A 13,604-nucleotide genomic window follows, 5' to 3' on the forward strand; every position below is an offset into this window, starting at 1 on the left:
GCTCCTAAAACGCATTGGTGTCATGTGTCTCTTCTTAGCTTCCATAAGCTTTGAATGATATATCTAAACTTGTGTATGAGAAATTGTACTCCAATGAACAGGAAACGTGGAGACAGCATGTGACTGGCGGAAAACTTAGGGAAATAACTGAGGAAGCCAAAACATTTGCTGTTGGGAACAAAGCTCTTGCTGCTTTGTTTGTCCATACTCCAGCCGGTGAGCTGCAGCGACAAATCAGATCTTGGCTTGCAGAGAACTTTGAGTTTCTTTCTGTCACGGGAGATGATGCTGTAGGAGGAACAACTGGTCAATTAGAGCTTCTTTCAACTGCAATAATGGATGGTTGGATGGCTGGACTTGGTGCTGCCCTGCCTCCTGCTACTGATGCTCTTGGCCAGCTTTTGTCTGAGTATTCAAAGCGGGTCTACTCCTCTCAATTGCAGCATTTGAAGGTATCTTCTTGACAGTTTTTTTTTTGGGTCTAATGTTTATTCTCAAGTACTTTCATCTGGCTTAGTCATTAGACCTGTGCAACTGATTGACTCACATGAGAATCGTATACTTGTACCCTTCTTTTTTTGTTGTGCTTTTGAAAATGTTTGAACTCTGCCAATTCCTAATACTCTAAATTGGTGTTTTATCAGGATATTGCAGGTACCTTGGCAACTGAAGAGGCGGAGGACTCAGCACAAGTAGCTAAACTACGTTCGGCTCTTGAGTCTGTTGATCACAAGAGAAGGAAGGTATATATTTTGGTTCAAGAAACAACATTTCTTGTGCTGTTTTGATCACCCATATGTGTTGGAAAATTTACTTTTCCGAATAGTTGTCAATTGAAAAAAATTTAGGAGGACCACAATTGATTCTGCTTTCAAGATAGTTATGCTGCATCAATTGTCATTTTGCTTGAGCTCTCACCTACATCATTCGTGCTGTAGTGATTGTTGTAGGTGAGAAATTGTTGGGTTAGACAAGGCTTTTATTTATTTATTTTTTTAATCATTAAAGGGTTAGACAAGGCTATTGTGTTTATAAACATTAGAATCGGACTTGGAATACATAAGGAGGCAATGTTTTGTTCTTAAAATTTGGGCTGGCCATATTGGGTGGGCCATCAGGCCCATGGCCTATACCACTGCCACCCCGCACGATCCATTCCCTTTTCACCTTCACATTCCCTTTCCTATCATTCCTCTACTAATGGTTGAAACCTACCACCCAATTTTTCTTCTAATTTTCTATTGCTTTTTGAGATTTGGTAGGTTTGGTGGTCAGCATGGTTTTGAGATTACGCTGGGTTTAGGTTTGGATCTAGGGACAAATGTAAAAAGCTTAATTTATTTTAGAGACCACGGTGGGAAACTTTATTTTTTTAAGAACCAAAGTAGGAAACTTAATTTTTAAATTCCAATTTTCTCTTAACCATGATGGGAGTTGGTAATTGGACTAAAATGATGAACTACTGAAGCACATGCTCTCTGAATGCAGTAGGTAACCTAACAATGAAGTATAGGTTTCAATAGATGGTAAAATAGTAATCCTAGGAGAACAAGGGGTTAATTTTCTAAGAAATTCGCTCCAGACATGCAAACGTATGTGCATCAAAATATACATGTGTTCGAACAGTAAACTAATGCATTCGAATGGAGAAGCTACTATTTTATGACAGTGCTACAAGTGTCAAAAACAGATTGGCCTGTGTTCAAACTAAACATTATTGTGTTTGAACTAATGAAACAATGGACAACTTTACGAAAAGGAATAATGTTCTCATTTGGTTCAAATGCACGTCTCTGAAAGAATACGAAGCTATCTGCACTCTCCAGATGTGAAAACTCCAATAACCAAGTCTATGGACTCTGAAAAGCCAATCCCATTAGCCAATGTAATCTATTGTCCAAAGCTAAACTAAGGTCATGAACTCAAAACAAACAAAACCGAAAAGGCTAATCTACTCAACAATTTTATTGCAATAAATACATGAGTTTTATCTTCACACTGAAGTCAAGTCTGTCTGTAAGATCAAGGCTTGAAGCTAAAGTTGGCTTGATGATACTTCCACTGCGGAACATGCTCAGGACCCAACGAAGACTGAACATAAAATAAATATTACAGATTCAGTCTTTGAATGATATTGCAAACACAAAAATGACCAATGGGGTACCTAAACATGTTTCCTCACACAACCCTTGGTCTGGCTATGCCTGACCTGATTTTCAGGCCTAACCAAGGAAGACATTAACCAAGTTTTTAGGGATGGAAAATTGACCATTTATGTATGATTCTAATTGTTATCCACTTTGGTTGTTGTCAACTGTGTTACATGGACTCTTCTATTTTTCCCACAGTACCCATGTCCACAAGATATGACATGGGTAAGGGTGTAGAATATGTGTTCGATACTCGTACCCAATTTAGACACTTAGATCCTTTAATTTGTGACAATACATGAAGAAGTAAAGCAATATTGTTAGGCTCTCACATGAATTAGACATAGAAATTTCATATTTTTCTTGAATCCTATTTAATTTCTAATATATTTCTACATAATTTACAACATCTCATTCGAGAATATTATATAATGTGCAATATATATGAGTATATGACATGTTCCCCGTACCCTTATCCAATTTTTGATTAGTACCCTAAGATTCTAAGATTTAAATTTATAAAGGTCTGATGCTTGGATACACACCCGCACCCGATACTTGTACCCGAGTCCACACAACATAGGTTGTCAAAGCAAGGACAGTTGTCCGACCTGAACTCAACTCGACAAGCTGTTGTCCCAATTACTTGTGTTTGGCTACATAGATTCGTTACCTCCATTTAGCTCTATTAAAAACTATGTCTTTAGTTAGGTGTAAGGCAATAATGTCCTTTCTTATTATCTTAACCAATGTCCTCCTTGGCTTTTCTCTATTTTGTTCACTATCTATAATAATTTGAATTTAGGAATGTGTTACTAGGTTTACATTGCTTATACACATACCATCTCAACCAATTTTGCCTAAGTTTAACTTTAATTGGTGTTATTTTTAACTTTTCCCTAATGCATTCATTTATTTCTTTCACCTTATTTTATTTTCTTCTAACTCCATTCACTCATCTCAAAGTTTCATTTCAGATACTCTTATTTTCTAAACATATTTTCTAACTACTTAACATTTTTGCAATATATTGTAGTAGGCTTAGAAAACTTTCCCTTTTAACTTCTGCTGGAATCATTTATTTCATTCGAAAAGTTTTAATTCACCTATAATCAACTAATACTTCTGTTGTAATCTTTTATTTAATTTTAATTCTATGCTTCATAAATAATTGATCCAAAATGGCAAATGTTGTCACTTATATATGTATCTCTTGGTCAGTTTTACTCCATCTTCTTTTTTATTTCTAATATTGTTAAAATTACACTGCACTTTCTGTATTTGTCATATTTAACCTAAAACATTTAGATATTAAAGTCTCTCCGTAGTTTTAGCTTAGAGATCTCTCTTCCTTTTTCATCAACTAAACTATATTGTTGGCAAACATATACCAACTGGTATCCTTTTCAATGTGCTCGGAAGTTGATTTATAACTTTTGCAAAAAGGCAACAACTTAATGACATAATGTTGATCACTGATGTAAGCCTATAGTCACTAGAAATTCCCTTGTTTCTCCCCTTCATACTCTCACTCTTTTACAACTCTATCACATGTCTTTAATGGCGTTCATATACCTAATTGATATTCTTTTCTTTATAGATTGTTCACATCCATGTCTCTGGTAAGCTTATCGAAAAAAAAGAAAAGAAAAATAGTTGGTACCGTCCATAGATGTCTTGATTAGGGAAAAAATGTGCACGCTTTGCTGGAAGCAGCATTCTTGTTCATCTAGGAGAGCATGCCTAATGAAACTTGCTTTTGAACTCCATTGCTCACAGTTTTTGCTCATAGGAAGGTAGTGGACCAGGATAGTTTCAGTTTGGTGCTTTTTTAAATACCAAGTAGGCATCATTCTATATTGAAGTAGTGCATGGAATTTTTTGGCATATTTGGAGGGGTTTCTAGGCCCCATTGAGGGTAAGCTGACATGCCCTTGTAAGCATCCTGGCAGAGTTTTGCTTCTAGGAGTTTTCTGACTGCTCCACAGTTATCTACTATCCTTATTGTTTCTAAGACAGGTTAATTGTATAATGGTAGGCCTGGATTGACCTACCAGTATCATTCTGAAGCAATATTGTTGTGGATAAGCAAAAAGAGGAAGTTGAAACCTAAATCTGCTGATTCTTGCACTCTGAATTAATAAACTGGCTACTTGCTTTGTACAAAAGAAGTCAAGAATCTGGAATGTTATCACTTATGAAGCACAGGTACGAGTATTGGTACTGGTACGATACGGGTAAGTCAATACGGTAAAATCCAAAAAAAGTAAGGTACAAGTAAGGTACAAGTACGGCTTGGCACGTTTGTAAAAAAATATTTATTTTTATTTTGGAGTTTTGCAAAAATTATTTAAATGGTTTAATTTGTTAAGATCCTATCTACAATTAACATTTAATGTCAAAAGTAAAGGTATAAACTAAAATTATGTCATTATATTAAATAACTTACAAACAGTAGCTTAATTTTAAAATTATGCTAAGCATAAACCTAAAAATAAAAAAGAAATCTAGTGAGAGGAATTTTGGCTATGTGATGTGATTTTCAAATCAAGTTTTTACCCTTATATTTGAATGCTATGTTTGGTTTGAGTTTTGAAATTATGATTCCAAATCAATTTTAAAACACATTTTGAAAACATGTTTGGTAAACCGGACAATTTTTGAATTTTTGGTTTACTCGGTCGTCTGCCCGGACATCCTCCCAAATGTCCAGCCAGTCGATCGGCCGGTTGACCGGAGCAGTACAATTTTTTTATTTTTGATTTTTGCAATTGTCAATCGCCACTTGTTATTTGGAATAAAAAATTATATTTGTTTTTGATATTTTTTAAATATACAAATTATTTTTTTAGACCAAAATGACATTATTTTTTTGAATTGAATTTTAAAAAGAGTTTGATTATGAGTTTTGAATAGAATTTTCAATAGAGTTTTGAGTTGTGTATTTGGTTATGAGTTATAAGTTTTTGAATTAAATTTTGATAACTCTTTTCAAATTTCATAACCAAACAACTTTTTTCATTTCATATGGTACATCAAAAATTTAAAACTCAATTCAAAACTCATAACCAAACAAATTTTCTCTTTGCAAATCATAATTCCAAAACTCATAAACTCAAAATATAACTCTATTCTCAAATCATAATTCTAAAACTCTACCAAACACTACTTTTATCTTTGTAATAGAAGAAAATATTATTTTGATTGAGGTACGATACGGTTTTGGTATATACTAGGTACGTCTGTATACTCCAAAAATTAAGAAGAAAAATTTTGAGAACGTGTTTGTGTACTCCGTATGTATGTGGAAGTACCATACGACGGTAAATACCCGGTACGGGTATGGCATATTTGTCGAAGTTCCCATACTTCATTGGTTCTCACTTTGTATTGACCATCCAGGCTTCATTGAGGTTTCAATTGGGTGAAACGGAATTTTGAGATTAGACCAATCCCCTTAATAGAATTCTATTGTAGTACCAAGAACTCCTTCTTGGTTAGAAATTCAGAGATCTGCAGAGAATTAATAATTGGACTACTTCACTTGCTATAAGAGATGGGAAATATAAGTTATGATTGTTATAAATACATCACTTGCCTAAATTTTGCATGGTTATATTTGTTGTAATGACATTGACCTTGCATATATTAGTGGGTGACCTTGGAATATCATCAACTTGACCTACTGTGACATTACTGGTTATTTTTCCGTTGTCAGATATTGCAACAAATGAGAAGTGATGTGGCATTACTGACATTGGAAGATGGTTCACCTGTTCGTAATCCTTCTACTGCAGCTGAGGATGCACGCTTAGCATCTTTAATTTCACTAGATGGCATATTGAAGCAAGCCAAGGTTCTCACATTCTTATAGTTTGTTTTTTTATGTAATTGATGATTTGTTTATTGTACAAAGAGAAGCAAGTAACATGAGAACATGCAATAATTCTTGCAGGACGTAACACGACAATCCTCTGTAAGCACATTGGGGAGAAGTAAGAAGAAAGTATTGCTTGCATCTTTAGACGAACTTGCTGAACGGATGCCTTCCCTACTTGATATTGACCATCCATGTGCCCAGAGGCACATTGCAGATGCTCGTCGTTTGGTAGAGGTACGTACAACTTTCATAAATGCTGCTAAAAATTATTTCTTCATTTAATATTTCCTGTTTATCATTGTTATAGAAGAATACTGTAGAAATTTAATGTATAAAGAGAAATAGAGAATTGTATTATTGATTTATGTATTGTGTTACAATGATTCCTATATATAGAAGAGGGTGAGTGTGTAGTAGGTAAGGAGTAGGTGAAGTGGAGGTGGTAGTGGTGTAGTGGGTTAGGTTTAGTGGAGTAGGTGAGGTGGTAGTGGTGTAGTGGGTTAGGTTTAGTGGAGTAGGTTTAAGTGGGTGAAGTAGGTGGAGAGTAGGTGGATTTTAACAGCCCCCCGCAAACTCAAGGGGGATAGGAACTAACCAACTTGAGTTTGGAGAGAGTAACAAAACAAGAAAATACATAAAAATAAAAGAGGATAGGAGACACTGTATGGTCGTGTCAGACCATTGGTGAAGACACTGGATGGTGGTGTCATAACGTTGTAGAGGACACTGTATGGTGGTGTCATAACGTTGTAGAGGACACTGTATGGGGGTGTCAAACCGATGTAGAAGACAGTTTATGGGGTCATGTCGGACCGTTGTAGTAGACAATGTTGTGATAGTTGTTGTGACAGTTTACGGAGTCTTGCTGGACCCTTGTAGAAACTAACCGAAATCAATGTCGGGACAGTTTACAGAGTCTTGTCGGACCCATGAAGGAGCTAACCGGAATCAATGTCGGGACAGTTTACAGAGTCTTGTCGGACCCTTGAAGGAGCTAACCGGAATCAATGTCGGGACAGTTTACAGAGTCTTGTCGGACCCATAAAGGAGCTAACCGGAATCAATGTCGGGACAGTTTACAGAGTCTTGTCGGACCCTTAAAAAGTCGCACCCTCAAAAGGTGTGCCCAATCTTTCAAAAGGCGTGCCATCAAAAGGCGTGCCTAATCCATAAAAAGACGTGCCATCAAAATGCGTGCCCAATCTATAAAAAGGCGTGCCATCAAAAGTTGCGCCCTCAAAAGGCGCGCCCACTTCATCAAAAGTCGTGCCCGACAGAAAGCGTCGAGCCATCAAAAGGTGAGCCGGAGACGCGGCGAGGCACGTGAGCGACAGAGCAGCGTGTCGGCCGCGTCGTCAGTGTCAATATAAACCAATGCGGAGGCGGTGGAAACCAAACCAGACTGAAACCTCTGAACTTGTCATTTTGAAACAATCTGTAAATACTCTGTATCCAACCCTTCTCGGAAACACTCAGCAACCCAAAAAACATGGCCTCTTCTTCCCGTTCAGCTACCCAGAACATGGCCTCATCTTCCCGTGGTCTGCTCACTCTCTTTCCCGACCTCAACGAGTCAACAAGAGAGATAACTGGTGCGGTGGCACTGGAACCTCAACCAAGCGCCCCGGAGTTTGCTCCGTTGAACTTTCCTATGCGGTCTGTGGAGCAAAGAATGGCAGTGCAGTCGGATGTGGAGGCCAATCAGTATACATTGAAGTCATGTGTGGAAACCATGACTGCGGTTACAAATTTGTCGAACCGACTGCAGAGTAGGACAAATGAGGTGCAGCAGTTAAACGCCCAACTGGCTCTGCTCCAACGCATGTATAAGGATGCGCGAGCAGAGATAAGTGTGCTAAAGGCGGAAAATAAGGAGCTGAAGCGGAAGGCAACTGTTATGTTCCGATTTGGAGGTCCACCATATGCTGTAGTGGAGGAGCAGGGTGGAGTGATCGTGCCCAGTGGAGTGGGAAACACGGAGGCAACACCGTCAAGGGCCGCCCAGGACGGAGGCAAGAAGAAAAGACCGGCGGAATAGGCGAAGAAAGGAGGGCCGTGGGTGGCCGGCTGCAGAAAAGAAAAACAAATCTGTGGGTTTTTTTTTTTTTTTTTGGTGTAAAATTGTGATCGCGGTTGATCCCTGAAATGAATAAAGCAAGTGTGTTTGGCAAACTCGAATGGTAGGTGTGGTAATGCAGAAAAATCAACTGGAATGAATTTTTTTTTTTTTTTTTTGTGAAAATAATAATAATAATAATAATAATAATAATATTGGTATCATGGAGTGGGCGGTGGTACAAAAATATTGTGTAGAAAAAGAGGGAGATGGTGGAAAATTATTGTGTAGACAGAGAGAAGGCATGTGAGGTGTAAAGTGGAGGACAAAATAAAAGAAAAAAAGGTGAGAAATGTGATGATTTCTGTCCCTTCGCACAAAAACAGTACCACTACCACTCTCTTTCCCCAACCACTCTCTCTCCCCAATTCACTGTGATTTCGAGAAGAGAAATTGAGGCTGTGAAGATGACGCTACTTCCGCCCTACTCTTGCTGGCGGCGCCGCACCTGCGCTGAAGGTTGCCCAATTTAGGCGGAAAGTTTGCTCGGTATTTGGCATTGTAGTACCATTGAAGCTCTGCAGAACTTTCTCAGCTGCTGCATGAGAAAGGAACTCAATAAACCCATATCCCTCTGACTGACCAGTCTGCTTACTGCGAATAACCTTGACAGAGTTAACCTCGCCAGTGTGAGCAAAGCAGGTGTTGATGTAACCTTGCCAATTGAAAGATGTTGTGGCTGCAAAGCCTGAAAAACTCAGTGCATCAGTGGGTGATGGCGGAGACAATTGGAGTGTGGGACAGAGACAGCTTCTGTGCTTGGGGAGAGTCATGCTGAAACACAGCAAGATTCTGTTTATGGACTGGTACAAAGTGATGGTTATGGATGCTGGATGGGCAAGGGAATATGAAGCCCCATCTCAGTTGCTCGAGAGGCCTTCGTTATTAGCCTAGCAATACTCAGATTACTATGCATTTAGAGGCCATGAGGTGTACCAAACACCATTCAAGGAGGGGAAGAAAAGAGGGTCTGAGAAGCTTGATCAGAAGCAGGTTGTCCATAGGAAGTCCATTGATGCATTTGGACAGAGGACTTCACAGTATAGAGGTGTCACAAGGCATAGATGGACTGGTAGATATGAAGCCCATCTATGGGACAACAGTTGTAAGAAAGTTGGAAGAGGCAGGAAAGTGAAGGTATGTGTACAAAATTCCAGCGGGCAGCGAAGGCAAGGTTGCCGGCCGGCTGCCCGCCGGTGAGAAAACAAAATACGGGCCTAAATCTTATGGCTCTGATACCATGTAGAAATTTAATGTATAAAGAGAAATAGAGAATTGTATTATTGATTTATGTATTGTGTTACAATGATTCCTATATATAGAAGAGGGTGAGTGTGTAGTAGGTAAGGAGTAGGTGAAGTGGAGGTGGTAGTGGTGTAGTTGGTTAGGTTTAGTGGAGTAGGTGAGGTGGTAGTGGTGTAGTGGGTTAGGTTTAGTGGAGTAGGTTTAAGTGGGTGAAGTAGGTGGAGAGTAGGTGGATTTTAACAAATACAATAAATTCCCCAAAATGATCTACATTCCTGTAGTAGCTTCTCCTTTGCTTGTGCTTAGGGGTGTTAGACATCAACAAAAATTCTGAAATAGGAAGTGTTTGTGACAGTTGAGGCTGAGAGGCTTCTCTTAGAGGGTGTATGGTGGGTATGGTTTTTGTGGTAAAAATGAGGATAGAGTATTTTAAATTCTACGTTGACTTCTGACCTGGTGGTGACCAATACTATGTATAAGAAGAGAAATGAGTATTTGATAACTTTTAAGAGTGGGTCAATTAGAAGCCAAATAGATAACTTTCTAGTAAGAAAAGTGGACCATCTAATATACAGTGTCTGTAAGGTGATTCCTGGAGAGAGCCTGACGTCTCAATATAGGATTTTGGTACTAGATTTGTACTTTAGAGGACAATACTAGGTTAGGAAGGATAGTGGGCACCGTTGAATGAGATGGTGATACCTAAAAGGGGATAAACTAGAAATATTTAAGAATAGAATAGATGAAGAAGGTATTTGGGACTTGAATGATAATGCTAACACTATGTGAAACTCAATGGCTAATTATATGAGGTGAATCTCAAGGAAAGTCCTTGGAGAGTTGAAAGGAAAGAGATCCAACTTTAAGGAAATTTGGTGGTGAGGGATGAGGTTTAAGCGGTTGTAAAGACGAAAAAAAGGTGCTTTAAAAAGTGGCAGGAGGATAGAACTGAAGAAAACTTTAAAAATTACAGATTGGCTAATAAAGAGGTCAAGGAACATGGACGAAGATCAAAAGGGGAAGAAGTAGCCAGTAATAAGAAAAACCAAAACTACAGGTTCTATCGTAGGATTAGGAACTTTGAAATGGAAATTGCCCTTGAGAAATAAAATCAAGTAAGGCTTTAGGACTAGCTGATATCCCTATTGAAGCTTGGAAATGGTTGGGTAAGAGCGGGTTTGCTTGGTTGACTAGGTTATTTAGTAAGATTTTGTTGACTAGAAAAATGCTAGAGTGGAGGAAGAGTATTTTAGTGTCAATCTATAAGAATAAAGGAGATATCCAGAATTGCAACAATTATAGAGGAATCAAGCCGATGTGTCATATAATGAAAGTATGGGAGAGAGTGATGGAACGCCGATTGCGACATATAAAAGAGGTGTCAGAGAATCAATTTAGATTTATGTCCGGTAGGTCCACAATGGAAGCAATCTATTTGTTGAGAAGGGTAATCGAAAAGTATAGAGAGAAGAAAAGAGATATTCATATGATTTTTATCAATCTTGACAAAGCATATGATAGAGCGTTTCGAGATATAATCTGATGGATGTTAGAGAAGAAATGAGTGACAAAAGGATATATTGATGTGATTAGAGATATGCATGAAAGTGTGGTGACCACTATTAGATCGTCAGTTGGAGTGACAAGTGAATTTTCAATTACTATGGAGTTACACCAAGGATTAACCTTAAGTCCTTATCTTTTTGCTTCAGTTATGGATGTGTTGACGAAAAATATTTAGGATGATGTGCCATAGTGTATGTTTTTGCATCTGATGTCATTTTAATGGATAAGTAGGACTTGAATCTAAAGGATTTAGGATAAGTAGGACTAAGATAGAGTACGTGGAGTGTAATTTTAACAACAGTAATAATGGAAGTAGAGGAGAAGTGAAGATTAAGAATCAAGAACTACCTAAGAGTGAACATTTTCGTTATTTATGATCGATTATCACAACGGCTGAGGAGATTGGAGCAGATGTGGTTTATAGAATTAAGGCGGGTTGGCTTAAGTGGAGGAGTGCGTCTGAGATACTGTGTGATAAATAATTACCCACTAAACTAAGTAGTGTTTTCGGATGAGGAAGAAAAGGAGGATGTGGAGGGATATAAATCCAATGATGATGAAGGAGATGATGGAGATGACGCTTATTATTAAGTTCTTAGGACAATGCATCCATGGGACTAGTCACTAGATGTTTAGTTGTTTTCAATTTTGTGGATTATTAAGTTCTTATGTTTGTTGTTTGATGTTATTTTCATGGTTTTTGGAATGTAGAATATTGTTTTGTTCATTCTGGAATTCTATAAATATTTGCTTATGTTGAAAATTGTGCTATATTGATATTTTGCTTAACTTCTATAGCTTGCACCTCGCTTTGTTGAGGCACGCACATCGGCGCTTAGGCTCTAGGTGACCTTGGTGTCCCGATGCGCCTAAAGCTTTTTAAAACACTGCTAAAAAGGAAGTTTTATAGAATAGCTATTAGACTAGCAGTGTTGTATGGGACGGAATATTGGGCAACTAAGAAACATGTAGATAAGACGAGTGTTGTTGAGATGAGGAAAATGTGTGACAGGACTAGAAAAGAATAAGTATATTCGTGAATGGGTAGGCGTATCATCGATAAAAGATAAACTCTGAGAGAATAAATTGAGATGGTTTGGTCATATCTAACGGAGACCAACAGACCCAGTAGTGAGGAGATGCGATACAGTTACGGTAGATGAAAATGCTAGAGGAAAGGGCAGACCTAGATTGACGTGAGCTAGTGTAGTAAATAGAAATATGAATCTCCTTAATTTGACTAACCAAATGGTCCTTGATAGAGTCGAGTGGAGAAGAATGATTCATGTGGTTGACTCCATTTGATGAGACTTAATGTTTGGTTTGGGTTGGTTTATATTTCCTTATTTTATCTTCCATAGCTGCTATATGTACAGTCTCCTTTATTTGTTTATTCCTTAATATTGATGCAGTCAATTCCTGAAGAGGATGACCATTTACAAGAGACATCACAACCTCCCAAACTGTCAGATTTGGGATCTGGTGCTGAAACTGATGTGGCACAGTGGAATGTGCTGCAGTTCAACACAGGCTCTACCACCCCATTCATCATAAAATGTGGAGCAAACTCAAACTCTGAGCTTGTCATCAAAGCCGAAGCTCGGGTTCAAGAACCTAAAGGTGGTGAGATTGTGAGAGTTGTTCCAAGACCAACCATTTTGGAAAATATGAGCTTGGAGGAAATGAAACAGGTATTCTCTCAACTCCCCGAGGCTCTAACCTTGCTTGCCCTTGCTAGGACAGCAGATGGAACCCGAGCTCGGTATTCTAGGCTGTACAGGACTTTGGCCATGAAGGTTCCAGCTCTGAGGGACCTAGTTGGCGAGCTTGAAAAGGGGGGTGTACTGAAAGATGTGAGACCATAAGTGCACAAAGGCCGTCCTTGCTAGGAAAGGTTTTTATTTATTGTATTGTTGTCTTCTTGTCTTGTGTTTATAGCATTTTGGAGGCTGTGGAAGGTAAATCCGGATTGTGATTTTATTGTCTGGTTTCTTCGCCTTTCTACTTGCTGTACCCAGAAACTGTTTTACATTTGTTGTGTGCGGTATGCATACATCTCCGTAATGATTGTTGCAAACAATTGAAATTTTGTGTTGTAAAAATTATACATGATTTATTTTTGTGTAATATTTTGAACTCTAGCATGATTTCTTTGTTAAATTCTTAGTTTGGCGGCCTTTTTCTTACCGGGTGAGGTTCTTTGAGTGGTTGTTTGGCAACCCAATATAACAGACTGCCATTAAAAGTAGCTTGGTTAAGATTACAAAAATGGAAACGGGTATGGTTACACAAGTTGCTGTGTTCTTTAAAGTTCGGTCCAACCGGGTACTCTGTATTTTTTCTATGAAGAGTTTTTTTTTGGGGGGGCAAATTTCATTTTAGCCCCTTATAATATGACTCATGTGCAGATAATTCTCGTCATTCGAAAATAACCAAATAACCCTTTTATAATTTGTTAACCAAAGTGCACCTCGAACCTTTGTAACATAAATCGTAAATATTGACCTAAATGTCCGTTTCTTTTTTCTCTAAATCAATCTATATTATTATTAAAAGTGAATATCTATTGGGTGTCCATGAATTTCCTTCTCTAATTTTGCCAAGTGATTTTTTTTTCTTGGGTCAAGTATTGATTTCTTCATCCAAA

General features: G+C 38.1%; 1 protein-coding gene across 4 annotated transcripts in view; it reads left to right on the forward strand.

Moving 5' to 3' along the window:
- Positions 1-13,117, forward strand: part of LOC114301849 (kinesin-like protein KIN-14B) — a 55,445-nt gene extending 42,328 nt beyond the window's left edge. For 3 of the 4 annotated variants that reach the window (XM_028246812.2, XM_028246814.2, XM_082888422.1), the window contains exons 19-23: positions 102-452; positions 645-743; positions 5,869-6,006; positions 6,106-6,264; positions 12,370-13,117. In XM_028246812.2, the coding sequence (XP_028102613.1) occupies positions 102-452; positions 645-743; positions 5,869-6,006; positions 6,106-6,264; positions 12,370-12,822 (1,200 nt within the window). In that variant the 3' untranslated portion in view covers positions 12,823-13,117. Of the gene's footprint in view, positions 1-101; positions 453-644; positions 744-4,188; positions 4,354-5,868; positions 6,007-6,105; positions 6,265-12,369 lie in introns of those variants that run through there. The other variant, XM_028246816.2, reaches the window with a different exon arrangement.
- Positions 13,118-13,604: the final 487 nt, after the last annotated feature.

The sequence above is a fragment of the Camellia sinensis genome, chromosome 1 (genome assembly GCF_055761805.1).
Source record: "Camellia sinensis isolate YWXY chromosome 1, ASM5576180v1, whole genome shotgun sequence".
Lineage (NCBI taxonomy): Eukaryota > Viridiplantae > Streptophyta > Magnoliopsida > Ericales > Theaceae > Camellia > Camellia sinensis.